We start from the raw sequence: 23478 nt of genomic DNA, 5'->3' as shown, positions 1-23478 counted from the left end.
GAGCCTGCAATGTTGTGTTCATCAAACACCCCGCCTGCCGGTGGGTTAATACCACTGCTACTGGGATGAGGTCTTAAGTGATAATTAATTGCCCACCTAATGGCCTCAGTTGGCGGGGTGGGAAAGCCAATCACGGGCCTTCCCTCCCTGAATTTATTTGGGGTGGAGGCCCAAAGGTGGTGGGGGTCCCTGCCCACCACGTTCCCACCAGAATAAATGCCCCCTGCCACCAAACATGCCATGGGGGAGGGCACAAGATTCCATCCAGTACAAAGGGGCCATTGAAATAAGATAGTCGCTCATAAATTCAACAGAGAATCCGGGAGAAACTTCTTTACTCAGAGAGTAATTGGAAAGTGGAACTTGCCCTCAGAGGGAGTGGTTGAGGCAAAGATGCCTTTGAGGGGAAACACATGAGGGAGAAGGGACCAGTGGGATATGTTTATGGGGTTGGATGAAGAGGGGTGGGAGGAGGCTTGTGTTGAGTTCGAACAGCAGTCTGTTGGGTCAAATGGCCAGTTGCTATTCTATAAAGAATTTGTAAAAACACAGCAGGTTAGAAGCAATCCCCCCCCATTTCAAAGTTTATTCTCTGTTCCTTTGTTTCTTTTAAAATTCTTTCCCTGCAGTTTATGCCCTTCATCTGGCGTTGTCTGTCCTTTTTAAAAAAAAAGTTCATGGGATGTGGGCGTTACTGGCAAGGCTGGTATTTGTTGCCCACCCTGTACGACTGAGTGGCTTGCTAGGCCATTTCAGAGGGCAGTTAAGAGTCAACCACATTGTTCTGGGTCTGGAGTCACACGTAGGCCAGACCAGGTAAGGTTGGGAGATTTCCTTCCCTCAAAGAATCAAATGGATTTTTACAATGATCCAGGTCACCATTCTTGATACCTGCTTTTTGCTCTGGATTAATTTCACCAAGTTTAAATATCCTAGCAGTTGCATTGAGATTTTAACTCATATCCCTGGACCCTTAGTCCACAATTCTTGTTTACTAGTTCAGTAACATAACCACTGTGCTGTTGTTTGCTTCATTTTCCCCTGTATCTATCTTTAGCTCTCATTGTCTGTCTGTGTCTCATAAACGTTACAGCGCAGAAGAAGGCCATTCATTCCAACGAACTAGTTCTTAGCGTGAATCACGTTTCTCTGACTGTGTCCCTGGGTGCCCTGTCTATGTTAGTTCTGTATATAATGTTCAGAAACTGGCCATTTGCCCCAATTGTTCCATACTGGCCTTTATACAAGCCTTTTTCTGCCCCTTCTCACCCTATCAACCTAACTTTCTGTCCTTTTCTCTCTCATGTGCTTATCTCTCCTTAAATACATCTTTGTCCTCACCTCAACTCTGGCGTGGTAGCATAATGTCTTTTATCTCTCTTGCCTCCTCCCCCCCCCCACCCCGATATTCAGCACATTAAAATCATTCTGAAGCATGAGCAAAATACTGCGGATTCTGAAAATCTGAAATGAAAGCAATAAATGCTGGAAATAGTCAGCAGGTCGGGCACATTAGAGAAATTCCTGAGCCTGGTTGTGAGGAAGACACTGAGACTAGGATGCTTTGGTAGAGATTTTTATTGCTCGCCGCAGAACTTACTCCTCCACTCTAACACCTTCTTCCCCAGTGCTGGCTGACTCTTCTTTATATACACATCTGAGTATAATTAACTAATCAATACCCAGTACCTATTCACTGTATCACCTTAAGCCACTGGGTATTTAATATCCATCAACAGAACCTATCTGATACTCACAAGGCAGTGTATGTGGAGAGAGAGAAAAACAGAGTTAACGTTTCTGGTCCATGACCTTCAGTCAGAACTGGAAAGTTTAAATCGTTCTGATGTTCTCTATTTCAGTTGGTGCCAGGCCTGGTTTACTCGAGTAGCAACAGGAGTAATCTGTTTTTCTGCTGAATATTTGAAGCCCTCCTCTCTGTCCTTTGGTCATGCATTCCCTGCATAAAGACTATAAAACGTAGGAGCAGAAGTAGGCCATTCGGCCCATCGAGTCTGCTCTGCCATTCAATGAGATCATGGCTGATCTGATAATCCTCAACTCCACTTTCCTGCCTTTTCCCTTTAACCCTTGATCCTCTTACTGAATAAAAATCTGTCTATCTCAGCCTTGAATATACTTAACGACCCAGCCTCTACAGCCCTCTGCAGTAAAGAATTCCACAGATTGACTACCCTCTGAGAGAAGAAATTCCTCCTCATCTCTGTTTTAAATGGGCGACCCCTTACTCTGAGGTTATGCCTTCTGGTCCTAGACTCTCCCACAAGGGGAAACAACCTCTCAGCATCTACCCTGTCAAGCCCCCTAAGAATCTTATATGTTTCAATAAGATTGCCTCTCAATCTTCTAAACTCCAGTGAGTGCAGACCCAACCAACTCAACCTTTCCTCAAGAAAATCCCTTCATACCCAGGATCAACCTAGTGAACTTTCTCTGGACTGCCTCCAAAGCCTCTCTGCTGCTCCAGTAAAACTCTTATGAGATAAAGGCAAAATACTGCGGATGCTGGAAATCTGAAACAACAAAAAATGCTGGACAAACTCAGTAGGTCTGACAGCATCTGTGGAGAGAAAGACAGGGTTAATGTTTCAAGTCCGTATGACTCTTCTTCAGAGTAAAGCTCTCCTTGTAAATGCATGACATTGGGTATATTTTCTGAGATCGGGGAGGGGCTAATGTTTTTTTTTTGATCTTGAGAATTGCTTGATTTTGCCAGGAAGCTGGCATGCAGGTATAGCAAGCAATTAGGAAGGCAAATTATATGTTGGCCTTTATTGCAAGGAGATTGAAATACAAGAAAAAGGAAGCCTTGCTACAGTTGTACAAGGTTTTGTGAGACCACATCGTGAATACTGTGTGCAGTTTTGGCCTCTATTTATATACTTGCATTGGAGATAGTGCAGCAAAGGTTCACTGCATTGATTCCTGGGATGACAGTTTTGTCCTCTAATGAGAGCCAGAGTAAAATGGGCTTTTATTCTCTGGGCTTTCAAAGAATCTCATTGAAACATACAAGATTCTGAAGGGGCTTGATAGGGTAGACACTGAGAGATTGTTTCCACTGGTCGGGGAATCTAAAAGATGGCACAGTCATAAGGGGCCAATCATTTCCGACTTGAGTTGAGGAGAAATTACTCCACTCAAAAGGTTGTGAATCTTTGGAATTGTCTACCTCAGAGGGCTGTGGATGCTCCATCGTTGAATATATTTAAAACTGGGATAGACAGATTTTTGGTGTCTCAGGGAATTAAGGGACATGGAGAGCAGTGAGATCGGCCATGAACATATTGAATGACAGAGAAGGCTTGATGGGTCATTTGGTCTGCTGCCACTCCTGTTTCTTGAGTCCTCTGGTTTATAGGGACCCAGACAGTCCCTCTTTCTCATGCTTATTAAATGGAATGCTTTTTCACCGACCTTTTAACACAAGGATAATGTGTGCTTGAGCTGCAGCAATTACTGGTTGTAAGTTTCTGTGAGCTTGGTGAGTGTTTCAGCCTTGCTGTGTGATTGCTGACGGGTGGAGACCGCTGAATCCTGTATCCTCCCAGTCGTTTATTGATGTTATCTCATGTCGACTAGAAGGGGTGAAAGCGATGCTTCAATTTCACCGTGCCATCATCAGGCCCCATCTACCTTAATGGGTTGTTTTGAGCACCGCATTGCAGAAAGGTTATGTTAGCTTTGGTCAGGTTGCAGCACATTCACCGAAGTGATATCATGGTTAAAGGGTTAAATTATGAGTACATGTTGCGTAAACTTGGTTTGCATTTCCTTGAGCACAATAGATTAAGGGCTGAATTAATTGAGGTGTTTAAAATGATAAGGGATTCAATAGGGTAGATGTCAAGTAACTACTTTCTCTGGCAGGGAATCTCCAATGAGGGGACACAATCTTAAAATTAGAGCCAGGCATTTATGAGTTAAGTGAGGAAGCACCACTTCATAAAAAGGGTCATGGAAATCTGGAACTCCCTTCTCCCAAAAGGCCGTGGACGCTGGGTCAACTGAAATATTGAAGACTGAGATTGGTAGATTTTTGTTTAGTAAGTGCATGAGAGGATGGTGACCAAAGGCAGGTAAATAGAGTTGAGGTACAGATCGGCCAGGATCTGATTGAATGGTAGTACAGGCTTGGGGGCTGAATAGCTTCTTGTTCCTATGAGCATTTAAACCAGCAGAGGATTACTAAATAAAATAACAGGTCAAACAGTTTTCGATTTGTGTTTACCCCGTATTTCAGTTTATGTGATGGTTACTGATTTGAACAACACCAGCTGCCTTGCATGAATAAAGCATGGTTTTGTCGACTGAGTCAAACAATATGGTGTGTAGTGATTTTTTTTTTAATATTTGAATCTTTTGCTTTTCCAGTGTTACCTGTACCTGTTCTACGCCTCAGCAAGGATGATCAAGGCAGCTGGAGCATTTATTCTCATTTGTATATGCAATTCTTATTTATTTGGACTGAGGAACGTTTGGCAGATCCTCTTCCACTTAGGGGTGGCCTCTCTGTCCACGCATCAGATATTGTCAAGAAAGCCCACTGAGAGACTGCCTGACTGCGGAGTCTGATATCCAACAGCATCCGAGACCAACAACCATCCCCACTAATAGAAAGGATCGGCGACTGAGTGTTCTCAAATGTGCCTTCAATTTTGTTTAATAATATTGTCGTCATCGCCACAGAAACAAAACCGTTAAGACTTCAAAACAGGAATATAAAATGACCCCTATTTCCAAAACGCCAGCCCTATCAAAAGAGAAATGGATTTACTTTAGGTGGAGAGGAAGATGATGACTCAGTTACAGTGTGTTACCTTCCAAATGCTTAACACTACTCTGCAAGTTTAGTGTGGGACACTAAAACCATGGAGACAACTGGATTGCAGTCCTGCAGTTTTGCACAGCAGGAGTTGAGACCAAGAATTAGTTTTCAAGGGAAGCAGGTTTAGAGGGCAGGACACGATTGGACAAGGGAACTGCAGATGTACTCAATTCTTTTCTTAAAGTCAGACGTTCTGCTCTTATTTTTATGTTTCCATTATAAATTGCTATGTCCATGGCAACTACCAATGCAAACTTGCCGCACTGTAATTGTATTCTTGCCTGTGCTGGTGCTGCAGCGTCACCCACTGTGGGGAGGATGTACTTACAAGGTGACAGGTTTACATGGGCAGGTTACATTCAAAATGTGGATGTAGCAACTTGTAATAGGAAAAATGATGAGAAGTGTGTGCAGACACAAGTTTTACTTATAAATATAAAGGTACTACTAATGAATCAGAGATAGCTTTACACAACACACAAAGGTGAGTTTAACATGTTGTCTTTATGTTAAATTAAAAAGCCCTTGCTTAGGTGACTGGGTCTTATGATCTTTCACCTTGCATACTGTGTTCAGGGTTCATATTCATTGGCAACAGATGGGATAATTCCATGTTATCTTTAGGGGTTTTGCTTGAACCGAGTTTTGGATACTTGCAGCCCAAACCTTTTATACATAACTTCATAGGTTAGGTTGGGATTGTCAGTTTAGAGACGCCATTAGGAATTTGATGCAGGGGTCTTGAAAATGTTATCGTGATATTTTTGTGTGTTTGGAGAGACAGAGGGATCTTCTCTTCTGCAGTAGGTAGCGGATGGGACAGGAAAGAGGGAGCTTGTCACTGCATTAGGTTGTGTCGTACCTGGCTTGGAACTGCTCGATATTGAGACTCCTGAACAGACGTCCGGGTTAGACATTACATCCCTTGACAAGCACAAAAATTAGCCCAAGGTTTTTGAAAAAGGGAAAAGTCTTGTATTACCTGTTGGTGTGTACGTGACTTTGCTCATGAATTTTTAAAAATAGGTTAACATTTACTAATGGGAGAGGTTGGGAGATAAAATGTCAGAATTTAGTCCAATAATGCACATTTTCAAATGGTAATTATACTGCTGGGGAGAAAGCTAACGTTATTTCTCTACAACTCTCCTGGTTTAGGAGTCTGTTGTCTTTCATTAATTGGGAGGTTGGGATAATTTCAGACTGTATTTATAGCTAAACTACTCACTCATAAGCCTTTCTCCTGCAACAAGTCACCCAAATTATTTAAATCCATCTTTTCTATGCTCTGCAGTTCTATAAAAATATGTATCAAATATTCTTAGACCTTGGTTCAGATGTTAACCTTTTCTTTACTATTTCACTGCTAGGTACATTTTTCAGGTGCTGTAAATACGTTAGCAATGTTGACTGTGTCCCCTATTTAGTTATAAAAACAGAAAATGCTGGTAAAACTCAGCAAGTCTGTTAGCATCTGTGGAGAGAGAAACAGAGTTAACGTTTCAGAGCTCTGAAGAAGTCATACGGTCTCAAAATGTTAACTCTGTTTCTCTTTCCACAGATGTTGCCAGACCTGCTGAGTTTTACCAGCATTTTCTGTTCTTATTTCGGATTTCCAGCAGCCTCAGTATTTTGCTTTTATCCTTCATTCAGTTGCTTATTTCTTGTTATTTGTTGGTTTGAGGGGCTGGGTGGGGTTAGGGACCTGCTTTAAGGAGCTAAAGCCAGAGCCACTTCCTATCCATGCTTCCAGCTGAAGCCAAACTGCCCAGACCTTCCTTGATCAGTGCCACTCCAAAGGCAACCCTCCCTTACGTCATCAACCTCATTAAGTCTTCCCAAATCCAATAAGTGAATGCCAGCTTTCCATTCTGGTACAGTCACGATGATTCAGTGCAACTTTATTGTAATCAGTGACTTGCAAAAGGTAGAGGATAATTTTGGCAGCCCTAAGAAGGTGCTGTCCAGTACATAATCCAATTGATTGCAGGCCATACTACACACGAGATGGCGTACACCACAGGTGGAACAAGTTTTGAAAGGAAAATAATATTCTTTGGGAGGTATGGGAATCAATGAAATATAAGTCTTTTAAAACATCTAATCAGTGATTCGTCCTTTTGCATTGTACCTGCGAAGGGACTGGAAATCTCGTGCAAAATTTTAAATTATTGATAAATCATGCTTCAGATAATACACCAGGATTCCCAATACTTGGTAAATCTGTCTTGTTTATGCCACAGCGTGGATTTTATAGCAATGCAAAAGCAGCTGCACAACATTGCGTGTCCAATTTGAAAGATAAAGTTGGAACTTTTGCTGGCTGCGCAGCTTTCTAGTTGCCTGGGGTTACATCCCGATGGACAAGTGATCATAAAAATGGCATTGCTATCCTACATGGGTTAAATGGCGGACGCACATTAGTCATCTGCCATCATTGGGCTTTGCCAGTATTAAGCAATTTCTGTTGTACTGCTCTGGCTCTGCTCAATCAAGTGATGCCAACCCTTTGACCATCTTGCGATCCTGCCGGTGCAGTGGGAGCAGATGCTGTAGGGAAAATGCAGAAGCACAGCCCATGTCATGAGAATTATTTATTTGTTTTCATTTTGACGAAGCTGGCAAGGCTGGCATTTATTGCTCTTTTTGTGTCACTTAAGGTGATGGGGGCGGGTGGATCACTGCAGTCCATGCAGTGAAGGATGCGGTCACCAAAAACACTATTAGGTAGAGCTTTCTGGAATTTTGGACACAGACACAATGAAAAAATGATTTTACCCAAAATGAACTTGTAGTTAAATCATCAGATTAGGAATCCTACTTACTTCAGTTTCAATGTGCAAAATGTTGACTGGGATTTTAATTCCTTTTTACAGCATGCATTATTATTAAGAGAATTTTTTTTATATGCATTTTATTTGTTCCATTTCAAATGTGATGCTTTGGCTAACAATGTTGTGTAAATGTGGTGCTGTGGATGATGTCTTTGGTGTTCTAACATCACCGAATTTTAACAAGAGTCACTCATATTTTGGAGCAAAAGCAATTGTTTTTGTGATCTGCACGCTAAATAGTGACAACTTGATTCTGCACTAAGAAGCCTAAATTTTAAATGGCAGGCTGAGGCCTAGCTGAAGGGAACTAATCAAACCTAATGCACTGTGGAATCATAGAATTGTTACAGCACAGGAGGCCAGTCTGCCCGTCTAACCTGTGCTACCTCTCTGCAAGAGCAATATAATCTAATCCCATTCCCCCGTATCCATGTAACTGTTTTCCCTTCAGGCGCTTATCCAGTTCCCCCTTAAAAGCTGCCATTGAGCCTGCCTCCACCACACTCAGGTAGTGCAATCCAGATCCTCACCACTCGCTGTGTAAAAAAAGGTTTTCCTTCCTTTGCAAATCAATGTAAATTCTAATGTTTCTTAAATGGTTCTTCAGCCATCTGACTACGTTTTAATCACAGAACCACTTCACCAGGGCTCTCATTACTTGGTAATTCTGCCTTATTTATAGGACCATAAGAACATTGGACCTAGGAGCAGAGTAGGCCATTCGTCCCTTTCAGCCTGCTCTGCCATTCAATAAGATCTTGGCTGACCTGGCTGTGGTCTCAGCTGCACCTTGGTCTGTCCCCTATAACCCTTGTTCCTTGTCACCCTTCTCAATCAAAAATCTGTCTAACACAGCCTTGAATAAATTCAATGACCCAGCCTCCAGTGCTCGCTGGGAAAGAGAATTCCACAGAAAAAAATCCTCCTCAGCTTTGTCTTAAACGATAGACCTCTTATTCTTAAACCGTCTCTCCCATAAGAGGAAACATCCTCCTAGCATCCATCCTGTCAAATCCCCTCAGAATTTTATATGTTTCACTGAGATCACCAGGATAGATTTTACAGTAACACAAAACACAACTGCATATGCTCAACTTTGAGTGCCTGGATTGAAGGAAAGTTTGTCCCTATCTGTCTGGATTCCTCATGATTTTGAACACCTCTTACCAAATCTTTACCCTTCCTCTTACAGGTTTTAAAATTACATTAGTGCTCGCCTCCTGTTACACCCTGCGCTCTTCATGAGTCTAAGCTCTTTGCCCTGGTTTCTCAATAGGGGATAGAAATCTAATCAGACAAACTCCGTATTCCATGGCTTCAGATTGAACCAGAACAAGTGACATTTTTGACCTCCCAAGTGGAAGTTCCAGTTCATTGACATTTGTGCCCCTTGCTCTGGTGCTGGGAAGGGCGTCCACATTCAAGGGTAATGTGGGTCTGCCAACCTGACCAGAACATAGAGACATAATCTTATCTGAAATAATAAAAGGAAGCGCTGGAAAACCTCAGCAGGTCTGGCAGCATCTGTGGAGATAGAAACAGAGTTAACGTTTTGAGTCCAATATAACTTCTTCAGAACGCAGACTGAATCTTAAAAACTGAATTAAATCATTTAACAGTGAATCGGGAACAAAAAACGCTCTTGCATAAAATGTATGGAATGTACTGGACAAAGGGTGGAATCTTAATTGTGGTACTTAACAGAGAGATAGTTACCTAGTTTGGGGGGGGCGGGAAAGAGTATTGAGAGGTATGGAGAAATGGCAGGTAGTGAGAGGAAGGATCTGTCTAGAAGTATAACAAAATGGCAGATCAAACCTGTTGGTGCAAATGTCCCAGCATCTTTCCATGTCATAAGAAATAGGAGTAGGAGTAGACCACACGGCTCACCGACCCTGCTCAGCCATTCAATACCATCATGGCTGACCTTGAGCTTCAACTCTATTTTCCCCGCCAGCTCCCCATATCCCTTAATTCCCTGAGCGACCAAAAATCTCTCTATCCCAACTTTTCAACCATGGAGCATCCATAGCCCGCTGGGGTAGAGAATTCCAAAGACCCACAATCCTTTGAGTGAAGTAGGACCCAGCAGTTCACAGTGAGAGAGCACCCTGGGCAGAGATCTCCAATGCTGGCCTACATGCCTCCTTGCTGTGTCATCTGGAGTTTTGCAGGAATCAAATAATTTTTGTTTCAGGGACCGGGTTAGCAAAGCGTCATACAAATAGGGTTCCGAACCAGCATGGGTCACTGCTAATTTGTGAGCAGTGACTACATGGAAATATTGGGGAAACTGGTGACCTCAATGCACAATCTCTGTGTACTGACTTTAAAGGTAAGCCTGCGAAATTATTGCGCTGGGAACGTTTGCCAGCCTTGTCACTGATAAAGTACATATGTGTAGGGAAAGGTGTAGCTTTGGCATATTTCCTATAATTCTTCATTGTAAACCCTAAGCTTATAAGATTTAATTAAAGTTATTAGTGCGAAATTATATTGAGTTGATTTAAACAGAAAAACAGCACTGAAACCCTAAATACATGTGGAAGATATTGCTTGTCAGTGGCTGCAATAAGAAAAATACTTTATATTGGGGGCATCCTAGTTATGCTTGTTGACATGTCTTAAACATCAAGCTTTGTAAAAATTGGAGAAACGTGGAACGTGCTATTTTGTGATGGGTGGAAAATGAAGCTGCTTTATGCGGCGAAGGGTTACTTCATGGGATTGTTGACTTTGGAAGGACGTTAAGGGAGCTGATTTTGACTTTGGGTGACAAAGTGGATGATTATTGGTGCAGCCATCTGTTACACAGCTCGCCCCATTTTCATTTGACCTAATCGACCGGCAGAAAAAGCTCAATCGGCTGAATGGCCTCCTCCCATTCCTGTGTCTTCAATGGAAGAGGAATGGATATTTGACCACTTTACATAACCATCCATAATTAAAATTAACTCCCCCCCCCCCTCTTTTTTTCTTGCCGCCTTCATCAACCTCAGGGAAGGTAGTAATTATTTTCAGGGAAATGTGATAGGAAGGGCCAGCATGAGATCCTGTTCCATTTCAACAAGAGCCCTGCATGTCTCTGTGGTCATGCTCAACCAGTGGACTCATTTGCTGTGGTTAAACATGATAGGAGGCCAGCATGTTTTTGTGTTTGTCTTATTACTCCTCATGTATCCACAAGATGCACTAGAACGGTTGAATTATTTTGGTAGCTAGATAGGTTTTGCAATTTGTAAGGGCATAAGAATGTTTAAAGCACAGGAAAATGCCAGCATGTATGTCTCCTTTTTTTGTACATCAGCCACATCGATCCACTGTTTTGCTGCGTGATCTCCGGTGTGTGTGTCTGTGTTTGTGTCTTTGTGTGTGTTGAGTGGATTTAGGCCCACTTCTCACTGATGGACTGGAGTGTTACTTAAGCTGGTACAAACATTATGTAGTTTGTACATTGTCCCCAATTCCCTTCAGTTTGGAAGGTTTAATGGTGGTCAGGAGGGATATGAGGATGAGGCACAGACGGAGTAATGGAATATTACAACAAAGCAGAGGGGCACAATGGCTTACTGCTGTTCCTGCGCTGATGCAGAGGACATAAATCCATATGCTTACAATTTTAAAGTTAGTACGGCAGGTTTCACAAGACAACCCTCTCTTGATCGTTGTAACACCAGAGCTCACAAACGCAGGAGCTTTTATTTTAAACTTATTAAAACATTCCGCCATTTAATCAGCCTTTTTTTATTATCCTGAGAATGGCAGTCGAGGCTTTTCTTTAATTGCAGCAAGTGTAATTTATCTGTGAGCAGCTCATGCTTTGCATGTTGTCTGGCAGGCACCTTTTGGGAAGTTGCGCTGGCCTGTAGAGTCTGCCATGTTCAACGAATGCACAGTTGTCAGTGATTGCAAAGGACATGCTATGCGCTAATAAATGCTGAAGAAACCTGTGGATATTATTTTAGAATAATACCTCTCTCCTGTCCGACAAAATGCAACCCTGCCTGTACAGGGCTCTGCACGATCACACCCAGAAGCCAGTTCCATATTCAGCTACAGCTGGCTTACACTGAAATGGTGAAAAGTGGTAGTTGAAAACTCGCTGGGTGGCCTAATTGCCTGCCCACTTTTCTTTTTCTCTTTTTAAAACCGTACACAGCAGGGACAGTCGTTACCCAATGAAGCTCATGTGAAGCTGAAGAGGTGTAAGGCCAGCTCAACGGGTAAAGAGAGGCATATGGGGCAGCCGCCTGAGTTTAGAAAACAAGGAGAGGGTTTGGTATCATCAAATACCCTCTAATCATTTATCGGTTAAAAAAAAATTTATGGAAGACTCCATTTTGAAAGTTACGCATAGATGATGTCAAACTTTGTCAAATAAAGTGTCTTGATGTATTTATGTGGCAGCCAGAGGTACTTGTAGAATCTTTCAGCATAGAACAAGGCTATTTGACTCATCCTACCTCTGCAGATCAGTACAGTTAAATCTTGAATATTGTTTCGAAGTATGTTTATGAGCTTTTTCCTCATGAAAAGACGTACCTTTCAAAATGATTCATTTTGCAATGTCCTGCAATAACTAAAGGGAAATGTTTATTGATATTTTATATGCTTTATTTCTCATCAGTCTCATTTTCATTGCATGTCAAACTAAATTTCTTTATGCATTGTCAAGGAAATTACTGAAAAATAAAGACCTATTCTACAAACATATTTATTTTGTTTCGAACTGAGTGCCCAGTTGTAGACACAGGAACAACCGTGACCTTTGATTAAAGAAAAGAGGAAAACAAGACTTGATTGCCAGGGTGAAGAATCAGAGAATAATGAGCATGGTGGCACTGTGCTCAGCTAATAAACCCTCAAAACTTACCTGGCCCTGGGCTCCGGGGACTTAGGCTCTGCAGTTCCAGTCCTGTCCACTGCAGCTTCTGGTGCTGCGGGGGCTAGAGAGTTGCCAGACTAGCCAGCAGCTCTCTGAGGTGGGACATCCTCCCAAGTGAGAAGCTGAAGCCCTGTCTTCAGTCACGTAACGCTTGTTTAAGCATTAAATGGGTGCTGGGCAGGCAGTATTGGTGGGAATGTGTTCTCTGCCGATTCCTCGGGTGGTGGGAAAGGAAACACCACCATCCTAAAAATCACGGCCAAGATTCTGTTACGACTATATACATATGGAATAGTTTACGGCATCCAGTCCATGCCTTGAGGTCTCGGGAACAATCCAGTAAGTCCACCTCGACTTCCAGTGTCCATCCAATTTCCTTTTGAAATCATTGATTGTTTTCACTTCCACTACCTTCATAAGCAGAGTATTCCAGGTCATTATAATTAAAACAAAAAACTGCGGATGCTGGAAATCCAAAACAAAAACAGAATTACCTGGACAAACTCAGCAGGTCTGGCAGCATCGGCGGAGAAGAAAAGAGTTGACGTTTCGAGTCCTCATGACCCTTCCACAGACAATTAGTTCTGTTGAAGGGTCATGAGGACTCGAAACGTCAACTCTTTTCTTCTCCGCCGATTCTGCCAGACCTGCTGAGTTTGTCCAGGTAATTCTGTTTTTGTTTTTTATTCCAGGTCATTACCTCTCGCTGCATTAAAAAAATTTTTCCAAACACTTCATCTGCATTTCTTGCCCAAAACCCTAAATCTGTGTCCCCTGGTCCTTGTATAATCAGGCAAGGGAAACAGTTTTTCCTTGACTACCTTATCCAAACCTGTCGTCATCTTTTTTTTCAGCATTTATTGCCCATCCATAATTGCCCTTGAGAAGGTGGTGGTGAGCTGCCTTCTTGAACTGCTGCAGTCCCTGTGGGGTACAGATACCCATCCCTAGAACCATTCTGGTAAATGTCCTCTCAAAGACCTTCACATCCTTCCTAAAGTGTGGTGACCAGAGCTGGATGCAATACTTAAGTTGAGGCCTAAACAGAGCTTTATAAAAGTTCAGAATAACTTCCCTGCTTTTGTATTTAATGTGTCTATTAATGAAACTCAAGGTCCCATAGGCTTTGCTAACTAGTCCCTCAGTATGTCCTGCCACATCCAAAGATCTATGCTCATGCACCCCCAGGTCTCTCTGTTCCTGCACACTCTTTAGAGCGCATGCCATTAAGTCTATATTGTCTTTCCCTATCCCTTCTTACAAAATGCATCACCTCACACTTCTCTATATTAAATTACGTCTGCCACTTTCCGCTCGCCAATCTATGTCACGTTGCAGGTGATTCTTGTCATTCTCACCATTTACTACTTACCAAAGTTTGGTATCATTGACAAATGTTGAAATTCTACTCTGTATTCTGAGATCAAAGTCATTTATATTTAGCCAAAAAACAAGTGATCCTAGCACTGACCCTTGGGGAACACATTATCTACCATCCTCCAGTCTCAAAAATAACCATCTACCATGACTTCCTGTTTTCTGTCCTTAAGCCAATTATTTTATCCAATTGGACATTGATTCTCCTACTCCATGAGCCTTTCATGTGGTACTTTGTCAAAAATGTGAACATACAAATTAGGAGCAGGAGTAGGCTGCTCAGCCCTTTGAGCCTGCTCCGCCATTCAATAAGATCATGGCTGGTCTAATTGTAACATCAACTCCACATTCCTACCTACCCCCGATAATATTTCACCCCCTTGCTTATCAAAAATCTATCTAGCTCTGCCTTAAAAATATTCAAAGACTTTGCTTTCACTGTCTTTTGAGAAAGAGTTCCAAAGACTTGCAACCCCCTGAGAGAAAAAAATTCCCCTCATCTCTATCTTAAACGGGCGACCCCTTATTTTTAAATAGTGACCCCTATTTCTGGATTCTCCCACAAGAGGAAACATCCTCTTCACATCCGCCCTGTCAAGACCCCTCAGGATCTTATACGTTTCAATCAAGTCGCCCCTTACTCTTCTGAACTCCAGCGGATACAAGCCCAGCCTGTCCAACCTTTCCTTATAAGACAAGCTGCCCATTCTAGGTATTAGTCTGGTAAACTTTCTTTGAACCGCTTCCAACCCATTTACAATCTTCCTTAAAGAAGGAGACCAAACTATACACCAGGAGGAATCTAGCAAAATACCAGTAGAATCAGAGATAGCAGAAGCAATGGTTGGCGTAAAAATTGAGAGGGAGGAGGCACTGAAAAGGCTTGCTATATTTAGGATAGATAAATCACCTGACCTGGATGACTTGCATCCCAGGTTGCTGATGGAAGTGGGAGTAGAAATGGCAGAAGGGCTTATATGTTTCAATCAAGTCGCCCCTTACTCTTCTGAACTCCAGTAGATACAAGCCTAAACTGTCCAACCTTTCCTCATAAGACAAGCTGCCCATTCTAGGTATTAGTCTAGTAAACTTTCTTTGAACCGCTTCCAACGCATTTACAATCTTCCTTAAAGAAGGAGACCAAACTATACACCAGGAGGAATCTAGCAAAATACTACAGATGTGGTCTCACAAGAATGCTTTCTTAAAATTCACTTAGATAAAATTGACTGCATTCAATCTCTGTTATTTCATCAAAAAATTCAATAAGGTTAGTCAAGCATGATCTGTCTTTTATAAATTCGTGCTTGTTTTCCTCAATTAACTCAAACCTCTCCAAGTGCCTGTTAATTTTTTCCCCAGCTTATTGTTTCAAAAACCTTACTCAGTATTGATGTTAAACTAGCTAGCTTTAGTTGCTACCACTGTCCTTAAATAAAGGCATCACATTTTCCACTTTCCAATTCCCTGGCAACCTCCCTGTATCCCGGGAAGATTGGAAGATTATGGCAAGCCCTTCTGCCATTTCTACTCCCACTTCCATCAGCAACCTGAGATGCAAGTCATCCAGACCAGGTGATTTATCTATCCTAAATATAGCAAGCCTTTTCAGTGCCTCCTCCCTCTCAATTTTTACCCCAACCATTGCTTCTGCTATCTCTGATTCTACTGGTATTTTGCTAGATTCCTCCTTAGTAAACACCGAAGCAAAGTACTCTTGGCATATATTACCTTCTTTGTCCCAAATTGACCCAACCTAGCTCTTGCTACCCACTTACTATTTACATGCCAGTAGGTTCCCTCTAAACATTGACCACCACTCCATTCTCACTCTCTTTTTGCCAGTGTTATTTGCCTCTTCACTTCCTTTCTCAACCTATATTTGAATTAGTTCTCACTTGAATCACCAGACATATATCAAACGCCCTTTTTTTTTGTCTCATCATAATCTCTATCTCCCTTGTAATAGAAGGGACCCTGTTTTTGTCCCGCTACCTTTCACCCTTGTTGAAATGTATCAAGTTTGTGCCTAAAGCATCTCTTCCTTAAAGATCATCTATTGTCCCATTAGCGTTCTTCCTGTCAGTCTTTGATTCCATTTAATCCTGGCTAGATCCTTTTCTCATCTCATTGATCACAAGACATAGGACTGGGAGTAGGCCATTCGGCCCATTCAAACCTGTTCCGCCATTCCAGAATTTCATGGCTGATCAGATTGTGGCCTTAACTCCATTTACCTGCCTGCGCCCCCCACATAACCCTTGACTCCCTTGTAGATCATGAATCTGTCTAACTCAGCCATGAATATATTCAATGATCTAGCCTCTTCTGTTCTCTGGGAAAGAGGATTCCAAACACTAATAGCCCCCTGAGAGAAGAAATTCCCCCTCATCTCCATCTTCAATGGGAGACCCCTTACTTTTAAACTGTGCCCCTGAGTTACAGATTCCCCCACGAGGGGAAACATCCTCTCAGTATCCACGCTGTCAAACCCGTCAGAATCTTAACTGTTTCAATATGATCACCTCTCATCCTTCTAAATTCCAATCAGTATAGATCCAACCTGCTCAACCTTTCCCCATAAGATAAGCCCTTCGTCCTAAGAATCAACCTGGTGAACCTTTCCTGAACTGCTTCCAATGTAAGTTTGTCCCTCCTTAAGCAAGGAGACCAAAACTCTGCACAGTACTCTAGCTGCAGGCTCACTAATGCCCTGTACAGTTATACCAAAGCTTCCCTACTTTTATTCTCCATCCCCCTTACAATAGAGCCCAACATTCCATTTGCCTTTCTAATCACTTGCTGTAGCTGCATGCTAGCTTTTGTGATTCATGTACAAGGTCATCCAGATCCCTCTGTACTGCAGCATGCTTCAGTCTCCCTCCATTTAAATAATATTCTGCTTTTCTATCCTTCCTGCCAAAGTGAACAAGTTTACATTTTCCCATGTTCTACTCCCATCTGCCACATTTTTTTGCCAACTCACTTAACCTATCTCTATCTCCTTGTATCCTCCACACTACTTGCTTTCCTACCTATCTTTGTACTATCAGTAAATTTGGCTAAAAACAGTTGGTCCCTTCATACAATTCATTATGTCGATCATAAATAGTTGAGGCCCAGCACTGATCCCTCTGGCATTGCACGAGTTACATTTTGTCAACCTAAAAATAATCCATTTATGCTGACTCTCTGTTTTCTGTTAGTTAGCCAGTCCTCTATCCATGCTAATATATCACCCCCAACACCATGAGCTCTTATCCTTTTATGTGGCACATTATCGAATGCCTTTTGGCACTGAGGTTAGCTCTCCTCCAATCTAGACATTCTACTTTATGTCTTTCCTTGCTTTTCTCCATTACTAATATAAATTTTATGATATTATGATCACTCTTACCCAGCTGTTCCCCGAACAGACACTTGGTCCACTTGGCCCACCTCATTTCTAGCAGATCCAGAAATGCCTCCTTTCTAATTGTGCTGAGAACATATCGATCAAGGGAGTTCTCCTGGACATATTTCAGAAATTCCTCCCCCTGAGCATTAGCCTGTGTCTCTGGAGGTGTGGAGTGTGCAGGCTGGGAGAGACACCAAGGTTGCAGGACAGCTCAGGGCCTGAGGGAGAGAGTGTCCAGGTTCTCGGAGGAGGCACTGGAGCTCCTGAGCCTAATCCTTTCAGCTGTATCATTGCAGACTCCTGGGAGCCAGATGGTGCTCGCTGCTCACCACCCCGCTCATTCCTCAGAGCAAAGGCACTGCACCAATCTCTCCCACTGTTCTTGGTGCCCACTCAGAGATACGTAACTTAGCGGCTAGGTTAGAAGAGGGATTGCAAGGGGCACAAGGGGGCAGGTGGCATGCTGGGTGCCAAGTGCCAGTGTAATGGGGGGGAAGGTTGCATACCAGGTCTGCTGTAGATGTGTCAGATGAGGACGTTGCAGGGCCAAACCACAGAAAAAAGATAACTTGGACTACAGCTTGACCCAGATCCTGGAACCCCCATCCTCTCCAATGCGGAGACAGTGGCTAATTCCAGGCAGTGACCTACGCCTGATGACTGATACCACAGTCTCCACTGTGGTTAGTGCAGCTTCTATGGAATGGCAAAATGCTCCAGTGGAAGCTGAAGTGGTTCTGGGGCCCTGGGTTGCCAAAGGGCTGGCAAGGTGTCCCTGATACTCAGAGACCTGTCCTCCACTGGGGCTGGTTCCACAGAGACCCAGAGGTAGTGACTTGAGAATCATGAATCTCCTGGCCTCTCTCAGGGTGCTAGCCTTGATGCTCCCCCTTACCGCGATGCCTGCTCCACTATCGCCTCCGACCTCGCCATCTTGGCCAGCTCAGAGATTCTTTAGCTCCTCAAGTATCCTCCAACAATCAACCCTCCCTCAATGACTCAGCTTCCCCAATAGTCATTTTTTCACTTGAAATATTGGGCCAAATTTTCCCACAGCAGGGCATCTAAAGGTATCTGCTATAAACTATTACACATTTAGATTTTAAAACTTATGTGCATGGGAAAGCGAGTCTGTAGTAATTGTAAGTAAAAACCTTTCTTACTGTTATGGGGATCATGTGACTCTACAGATGAATCAGCCTTCAGCACGGGTAATCGTAGGGATGGAGCTTTCTAGCCTTGGTCTTGGTTCAAGCAAGTAGCTTCATCAGGAGCCCTGTAAATACAGTTTACTGTTTCTAATAAGAAACCTGCCCTGCACTCCGAGTTTATTGCAGAGTTAATAACGGCGCAGTGGGGGAATCCAGGTGTTGGACATCTACAAAACCTTACAAAGCATTCACAGCCTCAAGGACAGACCCTGTGCCACCAGGTCTGTACCACTACTTATGCTCCACATGAGACTGCTTCCAACTTTCTTCATCTAACTCCACCAGCTCTCAGTGGAACCGAATGAACAGGATCTGGGATTATTAAATTAATAATGCAATAACTGAGAAGGAAGTATACATTAGAGATGGTGAATTCAATGACAAATCAGTACAGAAAGCGAAATAAAGGCAAACAAGAAAGATAAACTTGCATTTATATAGCACTTCTCACGATCACTGTATGTCTCAAAGCGCATTACAGCCAATTAAGTACTTTTTGAAGTGTAGTCACTGTTGTAATTAAAGAAATGCAGCAGCCAATTTGCACACAGCAAGCTCCCACAAACATTAATGTGATAATAAGCAGATAATCTGTTTTTTGTGTGGTGTTGGTTGAGGGATAAATATCAGTCAGGACACCAGGGATAACTCTGCAGCTCTTCTTCAAGATAGTGCTATAGGATCTTTTACATCCACCCATAAAGGCAGGTCTCATCCAAGAGGTGGCACCTCCAACAGTACACACTCCCTCAGTGCAACATTGGAGTGTCGGCCACGATGTTTGCGCTCAAGCTCTGGAATGGGACTTGAACTTGGAACCTTGTGACTCAGGGATGACCAACAGAGCCATGACTGACACACACACAGGGGAAAGACAATGTGGATAAAGGGATACAAGAATAAAGAGGCAGAAAGTAAAAATAAAAATTTCTTTAAATTTAAAATTTGACATTTTTGGTATCCCCTATGACAATGGAATGAAACTCTACCCTTGTAAGAATTAATTTTCAGTGCCAGAGAGGTTGACTGACAGTAATTACCACGTACCACAATGAAATGGACAAGACTTTACTTTCCATAGCAAGTTTAGTTCATGTTTAGTTTGGCTGTAGTGCAAATACAACAATTACTTTCCTTGCATTGACGAGCCAAACAGAGAGATGCTGTTTTTTTGCAGAGTTAATGGTGGAGTGAGGCAACTTGGACAGCAACTTTTGGCTGGCTGAGTTTAACCACCCCTTGCCTTAAGTTGCATAAAGAAAAGTGAATGCCATTCGACTCACCGTTAGTTTGACAGGAAATTTAGTGTTATTCATTTCAAATGTCATAAAGGCAGCTACATTCAAAATCTTTTGCCAGAAGAGGTATGAAACTGGCTTAGAATGACGTGTTTATCACTTGGGCTACAACCTGTACATTTACTTGCCTGTCATTTTAATTCTCTGACCCACTCCCACCCTAACCTCCCTGGCCTTGACCTCCTGCGCTGTTCCCAAGAAGACCACTGTAAGCCTGAGGAACAGCACCCCACCTTTTGATTAGGCACATTACAGCCTTCGGGACTCAACAGAGAGTTCACCAATTCCACATCGTAACCTTTGCCCCCATTTATTGGATGGTTGCTGTTGCTAAAGATTCCGCAGCTCCCACTTACACCTCCTGTAGACCCATCTTTGTTTTTCTTCACTTGTCCCATTATCATCCCCTTTGCCTTGCATCATCCCACAGTCATTCTGTCGCTCCTGCCTTCCACCCTATCGCAGAGCTTCCCTTTTACTCTTCCCCACCCTTTTCCTGTCTCTGTACTGACTTAAAATCCTTTTTCAGTTCTGCTGAAAGGCCATCGGCCTGAAACCTTAACTTTGTTTCTCTCTGCTAGAATTCTGCTGGACTTGCTGAGTGTTCCTTACTTAAATTATTATTTATTTGGTGAAGAGCGGGCAATGTGAAAACTGTCTACCGTCCTTTTCTTTATCCTATCACGGGATGTGGGTGACCCTGGCAAGACCCAGCATTCGTAGCCCATCCCTAATTGCCCTTTCCAAGGCCAGTTAGGAGTCAACCACATTACTGTGGGCCTGGAGTCACATGTAGGCCAGACCGGGTAAGGGTGGCAGATTAAGGACATTAATGAACCAGATGGGCTTTTACAACAATCGATGATAGAGTTTCATGGTCACCATTACTTTGAGACTAGTTTATAATTCCAGATTTATTAATTGAATTTAAATTCTACCAGCTGCCATGTTCACACAGCATTAGTTGGGCTTCTGGATTATTTGTCCAGTGATGTTACCACATCACCACATCACCACCTCCTCCAAATTTGTGATTAAATGCAGCTTTTCCTTTCCGCTTCCTTCTGTTATTGTTGTCTTTGATCTGGTGTGTGGTAGTCATGGATCTGGACTTACAGATAAGGTTGGGGGCATTACTGCTAGAAAACTCTATCTTTTATTGAGCATTATGCTAACTAGTTACAAGGTAGATTCTATACGAGGATCTACATAGAACTATCTCTTGCCACGCTTTGTTATCATGTGATCTTACCTCACTGATGATGTCAACTATGTTTAACATTAACCCCTTACACTACATCTCTCCCCAAGTCTCTGACTTGTTAGGGGGAATATAGCAAGAATTTATTGAAAGGGAATTACTTAGAATCTCCAGGCAGCCAGTGCCATCAAGTACATTAACAGTTAAGAGTTACCATATGAACCTTGCACACCCTTAGGGCCTGCAATCACCAGAAAGGCCTTGGGAGCCAGACTGGAGACAGAAGATGAAAACAAGATAGATTAAGTTTGCTCTTCGACAGGTAAGAAAAGGACAGACGGTCCCATCTTAGACAGGGAGAGGAGGTACTGCCTGGGTGAAGGGGGATGTATGTACCTAGACCGGAGATATCTGTTTAATGTAAACCTATATGCTGCCAAGATTGGAATCTGAACAATATTCTTGTACGTGATCAGTGATGTATAAATAAGCTGTATACTTGTAACTTTGTGCAGTGCTATCTCAAGTTGCTTTGAGGTGGTTCTCTCCTTGCAATTGCTCGAATAAATGATCGTAACCTGTACCTGAGCCTCCTGTGGTTCGTTTGTCAAAGATACCACAACAATTGGTGTAGTCAGCAGGATACTCGAATTGGATCCTTGGGGCGGCTCTGCAAAGTGGGTGAGTATATTTTATTTACCACCCATAATTAGTGCAATAAGCCTACCCAAGGACGGTCCGGTTGAGTATCAAAAGAATCAGGAGGAGGACTCAGGACAGGAGGCGCTGGGGTACGAGGCGGAGCTGCGCTGGTGGGTTAGCGGTGCCGAAGCCGCGCAGGGAGGCCGGACCACTACCGCGAGAGGAGGCGGAGCTGTGCTGGCGGGCTACGGTTCAAAATAGAACTGTAGTTGGAGCCACACAGAGGCCAGACCCCTGGGGAAAACAAGTAGACCGCAAGTGACTAAGTTGTCAGAGCCGCGCTAACTAGCTGCGCAGAGACAGATGGAATAGAAGAATAGAATGCCGTCAGGAAAACAGGAGAGTGCTGTGGAATTCGACTGGGGAAGCTGTGGTCTCCATCACAAGGCTCATAGCCGAACAACAGTCAAAATTGATCAAGAAAATGCAAAAGGGCGGTTGGAATCCACAGGGAACCCCCGAAAAGCAAAAAACAACGGTGGGTAGAGTAGTAGAAGGATAAGGAAAAGGGGGTGATGATTATTATTACCTTGTATTTACAATAGTGTAGACAGATTAATACTAAGGTCCAGCAGATTAGAGAAGGAAAGACAGATCCAGGAAAGACCAGATCAGTGGTGGCAGTTTGTACTGACACCGACCAGAAGGAGGAAAGCTCCGAGGGGTGAAGTTGAATATAAAATGAGGACAGACACGGCCCCATACAATCACACACCAACCACCCCATCGTGCTCTTCGAACTCCATGGCCCCTTCGTCAGTCACTGTTAGGAAAAGTAAAGTCCTCCCACCTTCTAAAAAAAATGCAGACTAAAAACCGAGGCGAGAGCACAGAGGGATGAGGAGGGATCGGAGGAGGAAGAGGAGGTTGAGGGAGTTACGGAGAAAGTTATGCGGGTGTCCTACAACCCCGGGGGGGGAGAAGCAGATGTTGCTCAAGGAATTGCCGAGGCTTAAAACTCGGCATAACTATCCAGATTTTTGGACCAAACTGTGGGAAGTGCAAGATTTCCATGCAACGCGTCCCTTTGACACCCATATATTGGTAAAGGCAAAATGCCCGGGGGATATTTGGGGAAGACTGCCCCCACAGGTGAGAAGCGGAGATTGGGCAAAGGCCTAGGACATCCCAGATCGGGAGACAGTGCAAAGGGAATTCAAGAGAGCAGTTAAGGAAGCCCTGGGAGCGGGAGAGACGAATGGGGGGTGTACAACATGGCCAGCAGTATTTAATATGTGCACAACATAATCCGGGTAGGCCCATCAAAACTCATATGTCACACCAACCTTGGCCAAGGGGTCCCTGGGAACAGATGCAAATAGACTTTATGGGACCCCCTCCCATCGAGCCGAGGAAAACCTATTGCCTGGTTATTATTGACCAATTCACAGGATGGACAGAGGCTTTCCCCCACGCAGGACTGCTCAGTCACAACTGCGGCCCGGGTAATGTTAGAGGAAGTAATTCCACGCTGGGAAATACCCTTACAGATGGATTCCGATCAGGGTACGCGTTTTACAGGGCACGAACTCAAAGGAATATGTAGATGACTGGGAATCAAACAGAAGTTCCATGTCCCCTATCACCCACAGAGCTCAGACATGGTTGAATGAATGAACAGGACCTTGAAGTGAGCGTTGGCCAAGGCTGTCCAGGATACAGTTGGGGGGGGGGGGGGGTGGGCAGATTTGTTGTCCAGTATTCCGATGGGACTTCGGGCAACA

At 43.3% G+C, this 23478-nt stretch overlaps 1 protein-coding gene across 2 annotated transcripts in view; it reads left to right on the top strand.

Annotated features, from left to right (window-relative positions):
* sec22c (SEC22 homolog C, vesicle trafficking protein) overlaps positions 1–6260 on the top strand; it is a 41917-nt gene extending 35657 nt beyond the window's left edge. For both annotated transcript variants that reach the window (XM_041183308.1, XM_041183309.1), the window contains exon 7: positions 4396–6260. In XM_041183308.1, coding sequence (XP_041039242.1) covers positions 4396–4596 — 201 coding nt within the window. In that variant the 3' untranslated portion in view covers positions 4597–6260. The remainder of the gene's footprint in view (positions 1–4395) is intronic.
* The last annotated feature ends 17218 nt before the right edge of the window (positions 6261–23478 follow it).

The sequence above is a fragment of the Carcharodon carcharias genome, chromosome 3 (genome assembly GCF_017639515.1).
Source record: "Carcharodon carcharias isolate sCarCar2 chromosome 3, sCarCar2.pri, whole genome shotgun sequence".
Taxonomy (NCBI): domain Eukaryota; kingdom Metazoa; phylum Chordata; class Chondrichthyes; order Lamniformes; family Lamnidae; genus Carcharodon; species Carcharodon carcharias.
The sequence above is the reverse complement of the archived record's forward strand: the minus strand, read 5'-3'. Positions and strand labels throughout refer to the sequence as shown.